The following is a 21,763-nucleotide window of genomic DNA, read 5'->3' on the forward strand; positions in this document are numbered from 1 at the left end:
CAGGGTATCATTTAAAAGATTATTAGGAAAGAAGGAGAACTGAACAGTAGGGGTGAAAAGAATCTGAAAGTAATTTCTGGCCATAAACTTAAGCACATCCTGATCAGAAACTAGAGAATCACTTGAATCTTTCAAACATAAACTCTTCCCTCTACTTTTTTTAACTTTGGCTAAAATATGGAAATATTTGGTGTTATAATCTCCATATTTTGTCCAATTAATACATGCCTTTTGTGCCCATATAATTCTTTCCATTTTATAAATCTGATTATGCTCAAAAAGGAGATCCTTTTCCAGATTATCCAAAAAAGTCGAATAATTTTTAGCTAAAAAGATTTGAATGCCATCTAACCTAGCTAAAATATTCTTTTTTTTAATAGATAAACTGCCAAAAATGTTATGGTCCCAAGCTTTTATGTTTTTAAGAAAGTTGTTTCTACCTTCCATAGAAGGAATGAGAGTATCATTTGGGGCCCATTGTTGCATGAAAAAATGTTTAAAAGAATCATGTGAATCCATACCTCTTTACAACGAAAAGGGAAAGGGCCTTTGACAAGGGAATCTTCCAAAGTTACTAAAAGAGGACAACGATCAAAATAAGTATGAGGGAGATGAGTTACCTTGACTTGAGGGAACTCAACCAAAAAGGCAGCATTGGTAACAGCTCTGTCTAGCCTTTCCTTGATATCACGCACACCATACTTGAGATTTGTCCAGGTGTAAGGATTACCATTAAAACCCATATCAACCAGCCCAGATTTATCCATGAAATTCACCAGATCAGTGCACTCGCCAGCTCTAAATTTTCTACCCCCACGCTTCTCATCTTGGCTTGTAACTTCATTGAGATCCCCTAGCATCATCCAAGGGGTGTTAGCAGGGGGAGGATTAGCTTTCATGTCTTTTCACATAGCATGCCTAGCTTGTGGAACACTAGGAGCATGCATGACAGTCAAGAGGAATTCTGACTTCCTATTGTGAAATTTAAACAGAGTATGGATATAATAATCCATTTCCTTAAAAAGGATCAAGTCAACATTTGACTTCCAGAAGACCCAAATTCCCCCTTTCTTACCAACAGGGAGAACAACTTTAGAATCAACAAAACCCAATTGATGTTGAACATCCACCGCCCTAACAACTTCACTCTTTGTTTCAAGCAGAATAAAGATGGAAGGCTTATGCTGCTGCACTATTTGCCATGCATGAGGAAGAAAGTCATTCTTACTCGCTCCTCTAACATTCCATAAGGCTATCTTCATCTCCAAGCTTGGAATGGAAACGATAGGGGAACTTTGTAGAAGATCAAGAGGATGGGCATTTGGCTTGCGAAAGTAATCCACCGTCCCTCCAGTGTTCCCACAGATGCTGTCTCACCACTTTCGTCATTGAGAAGAGGTTGATATACGTCCTTATCTGCAAATTCCTTTGAGGGTCCCAAATGTACCATATTTGTGCTTGCACTCCCACTACCTCCTTTTTGGTCTGGTACATGGCCTTATGGCTTATGGAGACTTGTACCCCTAACTTGCTGCACTAGTATAACAATAACTAACCAACTTAGCTATCTTTTAATTTCTTTACAAATAGTCAAATACCACAATTAATACTAAAAATTCTGGGCATGGGGCGAGCCATGGCCTGAGTAGGCCCGCCCCTGGATCCGTCAATGTACTAACTGACAAACGACATACACCATAGCTAGAGTTAATGTACTATTTACAAAATGTTTACGTACACACTTCAACGTATTGTGTCCGTATTCAACTAATAAGAGTCTAATAGCATGCTAATAGCTATAAACACTGAATGAATGCGAATCATATGACGTCTTTTGATCTATTGCGGATTTGCGGGTGCCCTGAGGCTAGTTTAATTTCATTTCAAAAGAAAGAAAGCCATCATTATTCATTAAAAATTCAATGGTCGGTCGTCCATTCCTTTTTTGTTGTTGGAGATGGATGAATGTTTCCACTACAACAAAAGGCACTAGATAAAACTAACTCAATTCAACACGTCAACTTTTCAACCGAGTCGCACCTTCTTCCTCCTCTGCACTTTTCTGGACACAAAATCAATCTTCATCTTCCTTTAAACAACGCCAAAAAAAAAAAAAAAAAAAAAAAAAAGACAAAACCAAAATCAAACATAATTCCACACTCAAATTCCTTGAATTTCATTCTGTAGAAAAAAAAAATCGAATAAAAATAAGGGAAGAAGGAAGAAAAATTCAATTGAAATTTGGTAAAGTTTGGAAAACCCTAGAAAATTATCCTAAATGTAACGATCAAAGATGATGAACAATGGCAATGGAATGATGTCGGCTTCATCATCAACATCTGGAGGTGTATCATCAATTAATAATAATAATACGCAATCTTCTTTGAAGAATTATTTTAAAACTCCTGAAGGTCGTTACAAGCTTCAGTATGAAAAGTCTCATCCTTCTGGTCTTCTTCATTATTCTCATGGAAAGACCGTTTCCCAGGTTTAATTTCTGATACCCATTTGTTTAATTTAATTATTTTTTGGTCAATTGGTTTATTTTACTTCAATTTTGGTGATTATTTTTTGTGGATTAATTTGTTGATTGATTTACTTTCAAGGTTCCTTAAAATTGAAAAGTTATTATCTAGATGATTTTTTTTAAAATTAGTTTGTTATTCAATTTTGGTGGGTTTATTTTATTAGGTTTGATTTTGCATTCATCTTGATGATAATTTGTTTGTGGATTTTAAATTTTTTTATTTTTTATTTTTATAGTGTTATTGTAATTTGGATTATGTGTTTGTTTGGGAGTTGCAGTATTATGGAGTAAGGTACACGAATTCAAAATTTTGTATACTTTCTCTAGGATGATTTGTGCTCTTTGGAGTTGTTTCTGTTGTGAATTTTGATGGAAAATAAGTTTATTTGAAATGGTAGTGCTTTTTTTTTTTTTTTTTTTTTTTTTTTTTTTTTTTTTTTTTTTTTTTGGGTTTTGTAAGCTTTATTTGTTACTCGAATCAGTCTGGTTTGTCAGAGTATTTGGCATTTCTTCAAAGCTGAACATAGTGAGACTTAATTGCTAGGTTTGCTGAATTGAATGATGAAATCACCATTGTTGCATTGTGTGATGCTATTCTTGTACGAGTAATTTTGTTTCCTTAACTCAGGCATGAGCTGTGCATTTTCAGGTAACCCTTGCTCATTTAAGGGACAGACCGACTCAAACCACACTGGCATCAACATCTGGTGCAGGTGTTGCAAGTGGGGTGAGATCAGCAGCAGCCAGGATTTTGGGTTCCAGTAATGGTAGAGCTCTTAGTTTTGTTGGAGGAAATGGAGGGAGTAAATATGCAAGTAATTCTAGTAGAAATGGATCTGTTGGTGCTTCTACTTTGAGTTATTCGAACAATAGTCCGAATTTCGATGGTAAAGGGACATACTTGATATTCAATGTTGGGGATACCATTTTCATCAGTGATTTGAATTCGCAGGATAAGGTGAGTTTTAATGTTGTCTGATTGTGCTTGTTGATATCATCATTGCTAAGGTTTGTAGTTTTGTTTATTTGTCCACTTCTGAATGCAGGATCCAATTAAATCAATACATTTTAGTAACTCGAACCCTCTTTGCCATGCATTTGATCCAGATGCCAAGGATGGTCATGATTTGCTTATCGGGCTGAATTCAGGGGATGGTGAGTACATTCTTTGATCATAGTTTCTTTGTAAAACTTTCAAAAATTTTAGACATCAAATAATTTTTGTTGTGGCATTGTTTGGTAGTATATTCAGTGTCCCTAAGGCAGCAATTACAAGATATGGGGAAAAAGCTTGTTGGTGCTCATCATTATAATAAAGATGGTGCTGTAAACAGCAGGTATTGATTCTATTGATATACCTGTTTGAAACATGCAGTCTAAATTATCACTTATGCCATTTTGAATTATATACATTGTACTAGATATATAGAGAGATAAGGTTCTACTCATTGTTTTGACAAGTTGTATTCTATGCTCTGCTTTAGACAGTTAACTTACAGTGTGTTTGGCAACCTTAGTAATGAAAACAACTATATAAAATGGATGGTATGAACTGCTTAAACAAGAATTCTTGATCTAATAACAAGTTGTAGAAAATAGTTGAATTGAGATTACTACTACCTCCCTTTCGTAATAATCGCAATAATATGACTTTTGCGCTATTCATATGCTTACTTTGATGATTGAGGAAACTATTGAAATTGCAGGTATTATTATAAGAGATTAGATTCTTTAAATTTCCTTCACGTTGTCCTTCGATTTTGAAAGAAAATCTATGGAAATTAAATAAATTTTATAACTAAAAGGTTTCCACAAAAGTTTTTTTAATCTCTAAAGTGGCAAAATAGTAGAATCCATTAATTTCTAAACATTTACGTAGTTCTTTTGAATAATGTCATCTTTAAATGTAATGTTAATGTTAATGTTTGCTTGTAGAATTGAAAATTCTTTTTGGATAAGTTTTGTATTATCTGTATAAACTTAAGTTGTGTGTTTGCGTGCGAGCTCGTGTCCTTGTGCGTGCATGTGTATGCGTGTGCGTGCGCATGTTGGTGGGTGGGTGGTTGTGTGTGCTTCCTTCCGCTCTTCTTTTTCAATCTCAATGTTGGAAAATTACTCACAAACTCCTTGCTAGATATAATTAAAGATATTAGTGATTTATGATGTGCATTGGCTAGCGTGAACTGCAACATTGTAATTACAAATGAATGGGCAAAGTTTTTACAAGTAATGAGCTGAATAATCATTTTTCTTTTGCACTTTCTACATTTGTTATATCTTGATATAATGTTTTTTATTAATTATGTTTTTGTAAAGCATTTCATGTTTTGCTCACTAAACATATGGCCATTACTCTTAATCCTATTGCCTTTTATTTATTTTATTTATTTTTTAATTTTATAAGTTATTCATATTTTATTTAAGAAGGGATAAAAAAGAGAGGCTGTTTGTATTGGGTTTCCTTGATTAAGAATAATTGACATTTATTGGCCTATTGCTTTAAAACAAATAATAATAATAATAGGATAGGTGGACACATGATAAGACTATTGGTTTTGCCCAATGCTTAATGTTGAATCATTGTCAAAACTCAAAATCTTGTACGCACAATGTTGGTAAACAACCTAAGTAGTCATTTTCTTTGGCGTCTTGGTTCCTTGCTTTCACTTGACATATCTATATCAAATAGAATTTGGGGGTGTTCGAAGCTGCCTCAAACAAACTCTTTTGTAAGTCTTAATTATTAAGGCTATGTTCATTTCACCCGATTTGATCTGATTTTATGATTTTGTTTGATATAATTTCCCGATTGACTAAACTTTCATCTAATTTGCAGACTAATACTTTAGAAAAAATAATCCAATGAGATGCCATAAGATTTGTATCACTGTGTACTTTCCAAATATTAGCTCTTCATAGTTTTTAATTTTTTATTTAATTTATACATAATTAAAGATATTGATAAGCAATATGATCATTTTTTAAATAAGCAAGTAGTTGCTTAAATAGGTTGAACTAAACACAACCTAAGTGAATAGTATCAAGCATCTACATCCTCTTGCAATTGGGAAGTTGGTGCCAAATCATGTTAGTCAAGAAATGTCCTTTAGAAGTTAGTATTTCATTAGTTGTTAGTACTTCCTCTCATCTTTTTTGATTGCAACATTGGAAAATTTGCACTTTTCACACACTCCTTTGACCTTTTTTTTATATGTTTGAAAAAACAGTCATGTGGGGGTCTTGTTAGATTCATTTTAATCCTTATTGTTAGAACTAATTTATTGTTAGAAGCAGTGCCATATACCTTGGAAAAAATTTGACAACAATACTACAATCTTTGCCTGTTATTTTATTTTAATCACTCCTTTCAGTTGATTAGGGATACTCCAAATTTTGCACTATGTCTTCTTTAAATGGGCTATGGTCATAAATGACCTGCCACAGCATGTTATTAATCCAACATGTTAGGTTGGTTTGTTAATTTTTTTTTGGCATAGTAAACTCCCCCATTCTTGTTATTTTCTACTTTGTTCCCCTCTCTCGCGCTCACTCCCTCTCCTTCTCCCTCTTTCGTTCTTCTTAATTCTCAGCACTCTGACACTTTTTCTTCTTCTTAATTCTCTACACTTTCGCAAGTTTTCTTCTTTGTTTCCATGGATGGAGGACCTCAAAATTCTGGCTCTGGATCTACTTTTGACTTTAAAAGTGTCGGTTAGTCATCCATTGTCAAGTAATAAGCGATTTTGTCCTGATTATTAGTACAAATTAATAACTGACCATTAAAACCACAACTGCTCAGTTATAAACAGTAATCGTGAGTGGTATTGCCAACATTTCAATGTAGTTACATAAACTAATGTCACATAATATGAACAAACGAATCACTCGCTTGACAACATTTCAGCAAATAAGCCACATAACAGTGTAGCAATTTTGATGAGTTTTTTCTTAAGTTTAAAGAAGATTCATAGGTAGATAAAACACCAATGACCTTTCTAGGTCCTTTGTATAATTCTAATCACTTATTTTCTTAAGTTTTGAACCCAACATTGCTGATTGATTTTTTCCTCAATGCTGCTTAATGAAAAAGTGAAAGATGATATTGAATCCGATGGATTTTGACTTTTGAGAGAGAATGAAAGCTTTGCATGATGATAAAGGAAAGCATGATGTGGATAGTAATTGCAGAAATTATATTGACCTGGAGGCAGGAGAGTGAATGGGAGTTAGTTAAGGCCATTAAACTGGTATAGGAGGGAATTGGAAGCACGTCACCTATTATTAACCTTTTAGGCCGATGGCCATTACCTATATCCCATTTTTGGACAACACTGTGCAAAGGTTGGAGTTATCTTAGTTAATTAAATTTAGGACCGTTATAAGAAGGCCGGGCAAAAGTTGGGTGTTGTTGTCAATATCACATATACTTTCTGAATAGCTCTCATAATAATTTGAATGTTAACCCTTTTTCTTTATTTAATAATATAATATCTTCCATCTATAGTAATATATAATGTGAGAAGGGGTTTTGGGTGATAAATTTCACTTTCCCAAAATACCCCTCTCGACTTTCATTTTCTTCTTTTTTATTTAAAAAAAAACTACCATCCCCTTTTTTTTTTTTTTTCTTTTTCTTAGAGAAGTCATATCCTATTATTTACCCTCTATGACTTCATCATCATATTTTTTTGTAATAACATACTTCCTTCGTTCTTTTTTTATTGCACCATAGAAGTTGGGCGCAAGATTTTTGGTAGTAGAAAAAAGGATAAGAGAGAAAGGTGAAAATATAAGATTGCTCATTGATGGTATACATAAACTAAGGCCTCGTTTGGTTGACATGGGGGATAAAATTCCCATAGAAAGTTGTATTTCATGGGAAATTATTTCCCAAATGAAATTCCTAGGAATTTCTTTAAGTTGTTTGGTTATGCAGTGGGAAGTTGGAATTCCCATGAATTTTGAATGACCGGGGGGGGGGGGGGGGGTTGATAATTTACTTCCTACATTTTGTGGGAAGTGGAAATTCCCATGAATTCAAACTTCCCCCATTTTTGCTTTTTTGTGTCAACCAAACAATTACCCAAATTACAAAATCCCATGAATTTTTACTTCCCCTATTTTATTTTGTTAACCAAACAACCCCTAAAAAATCGAGTGTTGAAAAGTAAGGGTATATTTTGTATTTGTAGTGCAAACACAAATATTTCTTTTTCTAAAATAGAAATGGTGCAATATTTGAGATACTTCCTTAAAGAGCAAGTGGTGCAATATTAAAAAAACGGAGGAAGTATATATTTTTAATAGGTAATATTTTTTTTATTTTTTGATCAACAATTTTTAAACCCAATAATTTTATTTTTTTATTTTCTATATATATTTTTTTAAAAAAAATTAGAATAAGGGGGATAACATTTTGGAAAAAAAAAATAAAAAGAGAATTGGGCATGATAGATTTTTTATATTGCACATGCATGCATCGCGTGTGTCTCTTGGCTTGTAATGATAAAGGAAAAGATGGTTTGGGTAGTAATAGCAGAAATCAGATTGACCCAGGCAGATGAGTAAATGGGAGGTTGCTAAGGCCGGAAATTTGGTAAAAGGGGAATAGGAGAGTCTCCTGTTGTTTAACTATTAAGCCAGTAGTCACTAACCATATAGCCCATTTTAAGAAGATACAGTGTGAACTGCGAAGGTCGGACTTTCTTGATTAAATTGAAAGTTGGAACCTTTATAAGAAGGCTTTTCAAAATTTCATATACTTTCTAAATAGTTCTTTTTTTTCAATGTTAATCCTTTTTTCATAATTTGATGATATCTTGGACACTGGCCATGTGCTTTTTAAGTTGCTGCAATAATCTTTAATCGTATCAATATTATGGTTTTTGCTGCAGTCGTTGTACTAGTATTGCGTGGGTACCCAAGGGTGATGGTAACTTTGTTGTTGCTCATTCAGATGGTAATATGTATGTGTATGAGAAGGTATGAATAATTTAATGCTAAAACTCTTGCAGTTCCTGTGGTCATCAACTTGCACGTTTGTATGGTTTGTTGAACTGATCCATGTCTCATCATGTTTTGGTGTAGAGCAAAGATGGTGCAGGTGATTCTTCATTCCCTGCCACTAAGGATCTGACCCAATTTTCTGTAGCCCATTCACGGGCAAACAAGGTACTCTCTCTATTCCGGCAAAGTGTCTTCTGAAGTATGCAGTGTCTGATTTGTTACGTAACAATAATCTTTTGAACATATGTACCTACCCTTTCTCTGTCTTGTTGATACAATAAAAACTTTAGCTGATAAACTAGGTTGACGCTTAAATTTTGTTGCTTGTTAAACAATAAGTTAAATAAACTGACTCCATTATACCTGCAGATGCATGTAGTGCCCCAATAATAATAATCTGTCAAGAGAAAACTAACAAAAAAAATAACAATAACAATAATACAGTTTTGGATTGTATAAACATTTTAAGCTCAATTTATTTTTCCCAGAACCTTTATGAAACCACCAGAAACATTGAATTTGCCAATTTATATAAGAACGGAACTCAGAAAATACCTCTTTAAAATGTGTATGGTTAAGGAAAACATTTTAAACTGAACTTGTTTTCTGTCAAATATATATTTCACAAGAAAATAGGTTTCAAACATTGTTTTTGTTTGTTAATTCCTGGCCAGAAAAACTATTAGAGAGGGAAAATTGAAAAAGTAGGAGAAAGGATGGAGGTGAAGAGAGGAAGAGGTGATGATTTTTAAATCAAACACAACCTTAATCCATCCTCTTGACAACCCAAAATTCAGACTTTAGCATGTAAGTCTTCCCTGCTGGGATCTTCGTAATTCTTCCCCACTGAGTTTCATTTTTGCCAAATTATATAAGAATAAGACTCAGAAATTAGCATTACGTACGTTCAATAATGGTAATTGATGCATTACAATATCAATTAATGAGGATGAATGAAAAGTTATGGCTTTTGTTAGTTTGATAACACGTTATTGAAAAGTTAGGGCATTTGTTTGTTCAATTAGAAAAAATAATTCCTTGAGAGCATTGTTTTTTTTTTTTTTTTTTTTTTTTTTTTTTTTTTTTATTTTTAAATTCTATATCATGTTTCCTTTGTCAAGCTAATCTATTGCAAATATCTTTGAAAATAATTGCATTTTGAGTTTTCGAAACTTTTGTAGAGAGTATTCATATTTGAAGTTTATATAATATAAGACAACTGTCTGCTTATATCTCCTGCATAGTAGTGGGTAGTGGCAATTGGTAAAAGTCTCTCTCTCTCTTCCTCAAGTAAGCAGATTCTAGCTTCAGTGAAGTTTTTCTTTTACTGCACTCATCTGCAAGAATTTTGACTTGGTAGAATTTGCAATGGATACCCTTTGCTTGCTGGTAAGTTTTGTGTTCTGGTCATAAAAGAAGCTTTGTGGTGGATTATTAAGTGAACAAGCTATATGAATGACTATATTGAAACTGAGGTTCAGTAGATAAGCTTCACTAACAGAAGGACATGGCATTGAGAGCCAATATATAGCCAATATAATATTGAACATGTTGGAGGTGTAGATGATTGGAATGATTGTTTAAACTTACGGTCAGGAGAAGGCTGGACAGACGATGATTAGAAGGTAATATTAAAAATGTAACAGAGACTAATGTTGAAGGGGAAGTGATGGAGAAAAAGTGATAGGGTTGACAATGTTGATGAAGCTGGAAATGGTGAGGAAGAGAAGGATAATGAGCAAGATGGCCAACTGACTGAAAAGAGGGTGTGACATGTGATAAAAGGTTAGGTTTGTTAGGTTTAACTTCTTACTCTACAATCTATTGTTGGTCAGTCAACCTAGATGGTGCCAAAGTTTGATTCTATGGGATTATGATTCTTTGGGATTATAATTCTTTGGGTTAGGTTTCCGTAACATAGCTTCCACGTCTAATGTAACTGAAACAATAACTGGAACTTTGGGTTAGGTTTCTGTAACATAGCTTCCACGTCTAATGTAACTGAAACTGTAACTGGAACTGTGTAATTCATAACTGTAATTGTATTTATGGGTCAGAGAGTGTATTTTTGCAGGATGTCACTCATTCTATTATAGTTCCTCTTCACATTATAATTTATCAATTAGTTTGTAACTCCTTGTGGTTTGTTTCAGAATTATTTCTAAAATTCTATTTGAATTTAGTAAATTATAAATTAGTTTTTTGCAAATACCAAGGCTGGAAAATTTGTGAACAACTAACTACCTAATATGTGTATTTTGTAATAAGATACTTTGTAAATATCTTCCTAATAAGATACTTTTTTTTTGGTAGTACTTACAAAACACGACTTCTATCCAAGCGGACATTTGTAGGGCCCACAGTTAACCCATCATCTTCCTTTCTATACCTGGAAATACTTTCAGCCAGCATCCAACCCATATGTAGGAGAAACTATAATCTTTATTCAACAATTTTCTATTATTCCCTCTTATGTATCATCTTCTTTCATTCTCTTTCCTTTAATTACTCTAAGCTTTATTCAAATCACCTTGCATCTTCTCACATCTCAATATCACTGCGTTAAATCAGAATACAAAGATATAAATCTCAATCAATATAACCTCCAGCAATTCCTAAGCAAAAGAGATAGTAAGGTTTGTGTATAAGACAACAAACATGTCTTAAAAAATTGTTGGTAAGTAGGTGTATCCCAACTATTCAAAGAGGGAGTAAGTGGGTGTATCCCCTAACGTTTTAATGAGAACCAATTAGAATGTTGATATTGATATGTTGAATTTACGACATGCTCTAAATAGATATAATTATATAAACCTTTTTAATTGGTTTATTTTAAATTGAAACCGTAGTTTACAAATCCAAATGGGGGATAGTTTCCTGGAATTTGGGCGTGTATCCACAAAAATTTGAAGCTGCAGCTGATTTGGTTTTGCTCTCAGCTTATTGGTAGGATAAGTGCTCTTCCATTTTTAATATTTCAAAACAGGGGAATGAATTGGAAATGGAGGGAGAAGACAGTGAATGGTAGGAAATAGTCAAAAGAAACGGAGGGAAGGGGTTGGATGTGCCCCACAAATTAAACTTTGATGGACCTCATTATTTTGGTAGTGCTGCAAAAAAATAAATAAAACATTTATTATATTAGGTGGATTTGACAAAGACTAACGTATTAGGTAGTTATTTACAAAAACGGTGTGTCTTAATAGGTAGTTGTTCACAAATTTTCCAATTAATTAATAATCATACGTCAGCTTAAAGATTCCTCACGTCTTAACTTTTCAAATGTAGGAATGTATGACATGTGTATACCTAGTTATGTACCCATACTCGGCTATCACCTGAAGTTAAGTAATGTACATTTAGATGATTACGTAAGCTATGGACATGATAAAGAAGCTGAGTTTTCCATTACTGCCTTATAAGCTGTTTGGAATACATTTTAGGGACCGTTTGGAACCAACGGGAAAGGGTATGAAATCAAGGAAGGGATAGTATGTGTAGTTATGATGTGTTTATACTTTTATTTATGTCATCTTTTGGAACTTGATGAAAATGTGATCAAACATCATATACTATTTTTTTTTTTTGGGATATGTCTAATGTATGAAATCATAAACAGTACTGTTAGCCTAAAATATCTTGAAAAAGTCAACTTTCTGATACTTGTTCTTTATGCATCTTATGCACAGAGTAATCCAACTGCTAGATGGCACATATGTCAAGGATCTATTAATAGCATTGCATTCTCAAATGATGGTGTCTATATGGCTACAGTTGGAAGAGATGGTATCTCCTTGATTTCACTTTTCTACTATATTATGTGGAACATTGCTGCTCAATGTTAATGTTATAGATGAAAGAATAATCAATCCGAAATGGTGCTTAAATGCAGGGTACCTACGCATATTTGATTACCTGAAAGAACAGCTTCTATGTGGTGGAAAAAGTTATTACGGGGCTCTTCTTTGTTGTGCTTGGAGGTATTGTGTCTTTTCTTTCTCTGATTATCTATGTACTAATCTGGAGCTAATGTCTAACCTTTGTTTTTTTGTTCACATGAAAGCCCATTTTATTTTTTCACCAAGTAAAATTTTTATTAGAATTACAGAAAAACTTGTCCTCATTAAGTAAATCCATATTCAAATTAGCCCAGTTTCTTTGAATTTCCCCTATAGAATAATTTGGGAAAGCCCCAACTATCTCAGGCCACAAAGAAGCTAGTAATGTGACTTTATCCCTGAACATATTACACATGACAGCCTTGTCTTCCCACCAAATTACACCGACTGAATTTGTAGTTATCATGTATATTTGACGGGCTTACTTATGCTTCATCACACACTGCACAGAGTCTTCACCAAAGGTTAGACACCATATCATAGATTCATAGTGTAGGAAAACTTGTGCACTTGACTCACCATTAGCTAAGTAAAGCGAGCAAATGTCAGGTGAGATAGCCATCTCTGGTCTCCGCCCTTGCAGCATGTCATTCATATTGAATCTTCTCAAAACTAACGTTCACATGAAAAGCTCTAATCTTTAGAGGAACCTTGCCTTCTAGATAAAGTTTTCTAATAGGAAGTAGGATTAGGGCCTTTAGGGGCAGGGTTAAACATATAAGGAAGGATTTGCACAAAAAAAAAAAAAAAAAAAAAAAAAAAGATTAACATGAATCACAATCCTCCAGAATCCTCCACATTATTCAATTGCATCATTTTTTCACATAGAAGTGAGCTACTCTACCTCTTGATCTTGTGGGGGCATGAATTTCCATTTAGTCCTGTGCCAGTTTGTAGCCTTACACCATTGTACCTGTGGCAACAATATCTAGGCTGAACTAATTTCTGCTATTGATAGATGTTGGATGGGTTTCTACTAAAGCCTCCTAGGGTTTTCATGAAAATTGGGGGGTTGGAGGGTATTGTTGGGGACCTCGGGGCTCCTACTCTTTGGGATTTTTTATGAACTTGGCAATGTAACATGTGACACTATATGTAAAATGACAATGGAGTTGTATATCCCTTCTTTGCACCTAACTTTATTAATGTCATAGCAACAGTTAGATGTTTACAGCGTGGTTGACTAATATCGTTGATTGACAGTGGAGATAGCAAGTATATCTTGACTGGAGGTGAAGATGATCTGGTTCAAGTGTGGAGTATGGAAGACCGGAAAGTTGTAGCTTGGGGGGAGGGCCACAACTCTTGGGTAAGTTGTATCTTTATCAGCAAGACGCTGCTTTAATGCTTAAATTGCACACTTTTTTTTTTTTTTCTTTCTCCTCTATCACTACATCTGCTTTTAATCAAATGTTTCTCTTTTGTTACTTAAGGTGCTTGTTTGTTTACTTTCAGTGGACTGCCTATTTATGAATTTTGAATTTGTTCAATTGGACTGTATTGATGGCAGGTTAGTGGAGTAACATTTGACCCTTATTGGTCACCACCAAATTCGGATGACACTGGAGAAAATGCTGTGTATCGTTTTGGCTCTGTTGGTCAGGTAAACTAATTGCTTTTATTGTGAGGGGTTATGTTTATGTTTATTGATTTTTTTATTTGTTTATGAATTTAGTTAAAAGCAATTATTTTAAAACTACAAAAGCTTAAAAATTCAGAGAGTTTACCGATTCAACTTATTATAATTACTATTATTTGAGATGCTTCCCTGTCCTTCGGTTTCCGGGCTAAAGAGTAAAGGTTAAAAAAAGTATTTATATATTTTGAGACTTCAGACATGTGCACTGTATAAAAGTTCCATATTTTAAAGGCTTAAGCTATAAACCATTATTTGGTCATAGTTATGTTAGGCCTGTTGACCACTCTTTTGGATTGAAATTGGCCATTAAATACTCATGGAAAGAAATGAATGACTAGTACTTGAATCTCTTGGCTCTTATGTTGTTACTGAACCGAACGAGTGATGACGAAAGGGGGAAAACCGAGATTTAGGATTCAGACTACATTCTAGGCTAATGCTTCCTTTCCTTTATTTGGTGTAGTATCGAAATTAGACTAGCCACATGTTATGTGAATGCAATTGATGTATTACAAATATGTAGAGTAGTTCTCTTTTTGGAAACTTCGATCTGAGTGGTGTCATCAACTGCCATAATGTGCCCGTAATGAGGGGTGTTTCTGTGATGATAGTAAAAATGCTGGACCTGGGCAGATGGAGGATGTTTATTTGCAATTGAGTCGTTTGTCTTATTTATTTATGATTACATTTGTAGGACACTAGTTTTTACCCTCACAATGGTTAAATCAGATATCTTAAAGTTGCTTGATCTTGATGTGTCATCATTTGTAATAACAATCGTTGGAGTGCATGGATGTATACCCCTGCCTGATTTTGCTTGCTTCTTTATGGGGTAAGGCTATTAGGGCTTTCTTAAATTATCTTGGGTAGATACAGAGGGATTGGGCTAATCTGTATTTTGTAGGGTATCTTTATTAGGACTGAGGACACTGTCCTCCTTCCATTTTTCCTTCCTGATATAATGTTTCCTCTGTTGTTGTTGTTGTTGTTGTTGTTGTTGTTGTTGTTGTTATATCTATAAGTGCAACACGTAGGGATTGTATTTTTCGGAGAAGAGAGAGATTATATAAAAATGTGGTCCTATATGATAAGGTGGAGGAGAGAGAGAGAGACTCCATTGTCAGTTTGCCACCATTAGTGATTTTCCAATTATTATGCAGCTTCTAAAAAAAGGGTAACATTTAATTTTACAAAAACAAAGGAAGTAAATTACTTCGTATTATTCTATTATTAAATGCAAAAGGTATTAAATATATTTATACATGGGGTAATTTTTTTTAACCAAAACAGAATCTGAAATTTGAAAAATTGTCCCACGCTAGTGACACTACCATGTTACCCTGGCTCACTAATGTGTGTTAGCTCATGAGTTTATTGATCCTAATAATCTTAGTGTCTTTGTTCTTTCATATCTACTTTTTTCATTTTATTGTTTCTGATTCGATGTGGTTGGATCAGATGAATGTGATATTTATACGCTTTTAAGATTTGATGTGAGCAAGATGTTACAGAATACAGACATGAGAAGATTTTGGCAACCTGTGATTTGAGCCAAACTGAAATTCTGGTATCCAGTGTACGGTTAACCAACTTTACGGATACGTTTTAGGATTGGATGATGGCAACCCTTCTACCAAAGTAAATTGTGGTTGTTTAACCAAACTTTAGTATATACTCCTACAGACCTACCATAGATTGATAATATGATCTTTTATCGTTCTGTATGTTTGGAAATGTTTTTTTTGCTAGGGTTTTTATTTAGTGTTGTAGTTAGGGATGACAAATTTATATGGTTAAGTGGATAACCACAAATCCGCTCCACCCACTTTAATAAAATGGATGAAAACGTGACTTAAACGGATGAAAGGCGGATGATGGATAAGTGGGTGACGGATTGGGTCAGATTCGGGTGCAGCTTTAAGTCATGTCACCTGATCCATCATCCACTCGTTAACTTTTCTTTTTTTTAAAAAATACTTGTATAAAATAAAACTAACAAAACCTAATCTATAGGTACCAAAGAGCCGCATCTCTTTTTCTCAAAAATGTCTCTATAGATTACTCTCAACCTCTCTCATACAATACTCATCTTTATATTTGATACGGATTTTTAATGGTTTACACTAAAATTCCGATCTTAGATGGATTGCAGGTTAGATTTCGCACAATTTTGTGATAGATGAACTAATTCAAAAGGATATGGGACAATTTAATCTTAGCAAACAAAGAGATGGAGCTATTATTCCTAACCAAGGTTTAATAACAACTAAAATTAGTAGCCTTCTGAGCAAAATAACATAAGAAATTTTCTCGCCAAAAACAATTTATACGAATTGATTAAATTATAACTCAAATTCAATTATGTACTAAAACGTTACAACCTAAAGCCCTTTATATAAACAAAATAAATTCTGGAATATTCTAAAAGCAAAAGATAAACTAATCTCTAAACTAAGCCTATCAAAATAAAAACTAAATAATATCAATTCTAATCACCTAAAAGATAAATATTGTCAACGAAAGATGCTCTTCTACGTATCTTCTAGGTATGTATCATACTCCCCTTCTTAACAAAAAAAAATTTGTCTCAAGTTTTAGCAAATCATGGAATCAAGATATCATCCAAATCCTTCTAACAAAATCAACAAATAAACTTGTTGCGCCATCCTCTTCATCTTTATTCTTGAATCTTACTCGGATCAAGCATAACATAATAGTGTAGAAAACACCATAATAATGTAGAATGTTATTTTCTAGTTTTCCAAGTTGCATTCACCTTCGTTGCAACAACAAAGATTGAACAAATAAAACTCCAAACCAACAAGGTTAACAAATTCAATGACTTGAATATTTTCTTCTATACAAGCACAAGAACCAAACCCATCAAGCTCAAGTGATTCATGCCCTATTTGTTCCTCTACGAGAAATTCATTCAAAGCTTGGAACAATTCGAGGATCATCAAGTGTATCAGATATTATAACCCTTGTCTCAAATTTCTGTTTTCCGTCATCCAAGATATGATCTTTAGGATTAGAATATGATAAAGGTTTAATCTTTTCCCCATTAATAGGTTGCTTTCCTTTCTCCTTCTCGTAAGACATATCTTGTAAACCACATCTCACACCACGTATTTGAAAACGTGCTTCAATTCTATCCAAATATTCATTCATTTTCTTGATTTCCTTTATGAATGCTTCAAACAAACTTTGGTTCTCCATGTTTAAGTGGATGAGAAAACACACATAACCAGTTCAGAAAATGATCGAAAGTGAGAGTACCAAATACCCAGTCAAAATACCTCGAAAAAGTCTGAAATTTGTATGATGCTAGCCCTATATGTCTACAAAAAATCAGCCAAAAATTCCCAGCCAAGTGGTCGCAGTTTTATTTTCCTCAGAGGTGGCAGATTAGCTCGATTTTTGACCAATTGCCGAAAACAACCCAGTTTAACAACTACAGAACTTGAAAAATTAACCAATTTAGAAAAAAGAATCCCCTCAAAAGCTTTAAACAAAGGAGAACAAAGTTGACCTTCGAAACTGGTTGTCAAATCTGTTTGCAGCACTTGTACGACTTATTCCACTAAAATTAGTCACAAAACTTTCGATGATTAAAGCTCTCCCCTTCTCAAACAAAACAGCCACACCAATTCGATGCTGATTTTTAATGAATTACACTAAAATTTCAATCTTGGATGGATTGCAGTTTAGATTTTGCACAATTTTGTGATAGATGAACTAATTCAAAAGGATATGGAACAATTAATTTAAGCAAGATCAAATTGTAACTAAGATATGGAGTTATTATTCCTTATCCAAGGTTAATAGCAACTAAAGTTGGTAGCGTTCTCGGCGAAATAATATACTCCTTTAGTGTTTTAATAAGTGTTACATTTTGACTTTTTTCGCTATTCACTTAATGGTTTTGACTTGATTAATTAACTAATATACAAAATCAAATATTATTGTGGATAATACATTGTTGGATTCGTTATAATGTATGCTTTCATAATATCAAATTTTTCTATAATTTTTCTTACGTATAATTAGATAAATTAATGCTTAAAGTTGTGTCTTGATATGCATGTTTGGTCAAGGTATAACACTTATTAAAACACAAAGCGAGTAAGCAATTCTATTGCGGAAAACAATTCCACGAATTGATCATTTTTTTTTTTTTTTAAAATAAAGTGTCAATTTGATCTTGCTTAGATTAAATTGTTCCATATCCTTTTTCCATATTAGATTGCAAGTAATTTATAGTCAATAAAGATGAGTAGAATTTTCGTTCTGGTCAAAATGTGTCAAGTAATGGGGAGGGAGAATTTAGCAATGTTTAAATCTTATTGTTTGCAAACCGACATCCATCTAGTATCAAGTCTAGGGGGGAGGAAGTTCAGTGCTTTCTCTTATGTCATATATGCTTATTTGTCTTTGCTGTTGGAGTGGTAGAAACAAACATAGACAAGTAGATAACTAGTCAAATTACTTAAGTATATGTTTGTAGTATAGGAAGCGGGGATGTTTTTGTGGTTTTAATTTAAACTTTTAGATGGATTGTGTTTGTAATTCAAAATTGGGTATCGCCATAATCATGGAGTCTAATTCAAGATGTTTGAGATTGATATGTGTTGATTAATGAGACGAAAGAAGGTGTGGACACTAAGTTAGAAATTTGGAAATTTTGGAAGGTAGAGTTTTTCTGAGTCTGTAAGGAATATTAATTGGAATGTAAGTTTAGTGGAGTTTCCTAGGTGAAAATTGTCCAAGGTATTGATTTTCTCCTATGTGTAGGAATTATTATTCAAAAGGATGGGGAATTGCATGGAGATTTTTCTTATCCAATCAAAGTGAAAAATTGTTGTGGGTTTTTTGTATGTGTATCGTGGCACTGCATGCCCTATAGATAGAAGGGAAAATTCTAAGGAACAACAATTAGATGAATGTGGCGAAGATGCATAGGATGTATGACCATACATTGAGAAATGTGATAATTTAGGAAGAAAGTAAAGGTTGCTTCTATAGGGAGAAATAAGAATTGCCTAAGATTGTTTGGCCATGTGAGGAGATCTAGTGATAAAAAAGTGATGGGATTGTGAAGACGTGAAGGGTGGAAGACAGGGTCATTGAGAATGATACAAGTTTGTTGGGGATAGAGGAAAATATGGTGTTGGATAGGGCGGAGTAGAGGGAGAAAGTCTATGTGAGGACATGTCATGACTGCTTTGAATAACTATACTTACGTATTACTTTTATTATACAAACTCATGGCATTTTGCGAACTCTATTTATATTTTTCTGTTTATGTTTTCTTAATCTATTCAGTGTTCTTGCTCGCATGTTTTCCTCTCTTTTTGTTTTTCCTTATCCTCTTTTATTTAACTTTCTCAAATTTTATTTTTGCATATCCTCTTTTTGTGTCCTATTATTTACTGATGGTTCCTTGTGACAATTCATTTTAGCTGACCCTAAATCACTGTGGGGCCAAAATTTTTGCTGCTGTTGTTTGCTATCGTCTCATGATTAAGATTATTAACATAAAGTTTTTTAATCTTGCATGAAAATGGTCCATTATGATTTGTTATTGTTGTGCATGTTGCATTGACTTGGCTCTTTTGCAGGACACACAACTTCTACTCTGGGACTTGGAAATGAATGAGATTGTAGTGCCACTTCGCCGAGCCCCTGGTGGGTCCCCTTGCATTGGATCTCCCACCTATAGCACAGCAAGCCAGTCTCCTCACTGGGACAATGCCTGTGCTGTGGGTACACTGCAGCCCTCGCCCAGTATGCGAGATGTTCCAAAGCTTTCTCCTGTGGTTGCTCACCGTGTTCACACTGAACCTCTCTCAGGTGTGATCTTTACTCAGGACTCTGTGCTTACTGCTTGTCGAGAAGGGCACATAAAAGTGTGGATGAGACCTGGGTGTGTAGATAACCAATCTGGCAGTTCAGAAACAATTTTGAATGTAGGATTGAGAGAAAAGCCAGTGATGACGATGACCAAAAATTGTTAATCTGGTTATAAACAATAATAATCTGCTCAGCTTTTTGATGCAAACTGAACTCCATTAAATAGGCTTTTTCAAAAGCCTTAAGAGTGCTCTTGCTCCTGTGGCTTGGTTGAATTCCGAATTGAACAGTTCTTGCACCACGTATTTAAAAGGAGGATGGAATTTATGAAGCTGAAAATATAACAATGCTAGCCTGTTTTGTAACTATCTTGGTAGATATAGTAATAACTGGATTGGGTATATCCGTATATATATAATATAATTGGTGGTAGGAGCAATATTTGATATTTTGCTATTTCCAAAGTTTCAATGTTAAACAAGCAATAGGGGGTTGAGTTTCAAACAATTGAATCACCTCGATATTACTTGGGTTGGGTATATATAGTTATTGTTGGTTATAGAGCAATGTCGCCTCTTTATCTTTATCCTTTTATTTTTATTTTTTTTTAGATTTTTTGCTGCTTCTATCTAGAGGTTTTAAAAGATTGGCTTGGATTAGGAAATGAAATTGGTTTAGTCTATGGTCTGAATTTCAAGTTGTAAAGTACTCTCTTTGTTTTGTTTTGTTTTTTTTGTTTGTTTGTTTGTTTTTTTTTTTTTTTTTCATTCCATCTGGAATATTGACACTACTTATAAAATGAGATAATTTTTTAGATTATAATCAAATTTCAATACATAAAATCGTAACATTCTCAAGTTGGATTTCATTTTATTTGTATAAATTGTTTATAGATTTTTTTTATTAATATTCAGTCGTTATATTTTGGATTAATGTATTGATAAATGTATTAGTCAAAATTAGAGGGAGGACAAGTGTTTGGTTTCTAATTTGAAATTATTTAGAAATCTGCAATGGCTTGGACTTGTTATTTTGTTTAAAAATATGCTTGAAGAACAAAGTTATTTATTTTCTCCATTAAAATGTTAAGAAAATGGTTATACTGTAGGACATTTTTCATTGAGGTCTTGTTTGGTAAAGGGATTTTTGGAAAGCTTTTAGCTTATTAAGCACTATTAAAGGTTTGACCATTTTTAAAAGTTAAAGGTTTGGTAAATAGTGATGGGAAGGAGAACGGTAGGTCGTTGGGCTACCACCCCACCCAATCAAACAAAATTTGTAACTTAACAAACCCCTATTTAGTGTAGTGGTAAGTAAAGGTCGAACCCAAAGGAATGGAGGTCGAATGCACAATGCCTAAGTCAAGCTATTTCGGAGTCAAATAAAGGGGGTTTATGAAGGAAACTAGAGCTAGAGCTAAATGATGCAAGAACTTGTATGAAATCAATCTAAAGGCACTAGGGCAATGGATTCACATGTAATCGTAATGGAAAATGGTAATTTGGGAGGTCAAACCGACTAAGTCAAGTGATATGAAGGAAGATCATCATGTATCCAAAAGAGCATACCAAGATGGTTCACCTAGAGGTCTAACTAGCGTCAACTACGCTAAACACTACCTAGGGAACGTCACAAAGCACCTCAATCGTGAAATTGCAAGTTACTAATCAATGGTCCGTATCATAGCAAGCTCACAATGCAATCTAGTGCAATAATCAAAGATGGCCAAACTTCAATTAATCACACACATGCACATGAATTATCAACCAAATTTAATCATATCATCAACTCCATCAATTATCCCCAAATTACTCTAATCCATCACTCAAACAATGCTTC

The 21,763-nt window shown here is 33.8% G+C and overlaps 1 protein-coding gene across 1 annotated transcript; it reads left to right on the forward strand.

Moving 5' to 3' along the window:
* Window positions 1–1,871: 1,871 nt before the first annotated feature.
* On the forward strand, window positions 1,872–20,615 carry LOC145570506 (putative catabolite repression protein creC). Its single transcript, XM_081629622.1, has 11 exons — window positions 1,872–2,488; window positions 3,177–3,485; window positions 3,574–3,682; window positions 3,771–3,864; window positions 8,422–8,509; window positions 8,615–8,698; window positions 12,223–12,319; window positions 12,426–12,513; window positions 13,636–13,741; window positions 13,943–14,035; window positions 19,693–20,615. The coding sequence occupies exons 1-11, from the start codon at window positions 2,294–2,296 to the stop codon at window positions 20,086–20,088; spliced, it is 1,659 nt and encodes a 552-aa protein (XP_081485748.1). The 5' UTR covers window positions 1,872–2,293; the 3' UTR covers window positions 20,089–20,615.
* Window positions 20,616–21,763: the final 1,148 nt, after the last annotated feature.

The sequence above is a fragment of the Chenopodium album genome, chromosome 12 (genome assembly GCF_948465745.1).
Source record: "Chenopodium album chromosome 12, dcCheAlbu1.1, whole genome shotgun sequence".
NCBI classification, from domain to species: domain Eukaryota; kingdom Viridiplantae; phylum Streptophyta; class Magnoliopsida; order Caryophyllales; family Amaranthaceae; genus Chenopodium; species Chenopodium album.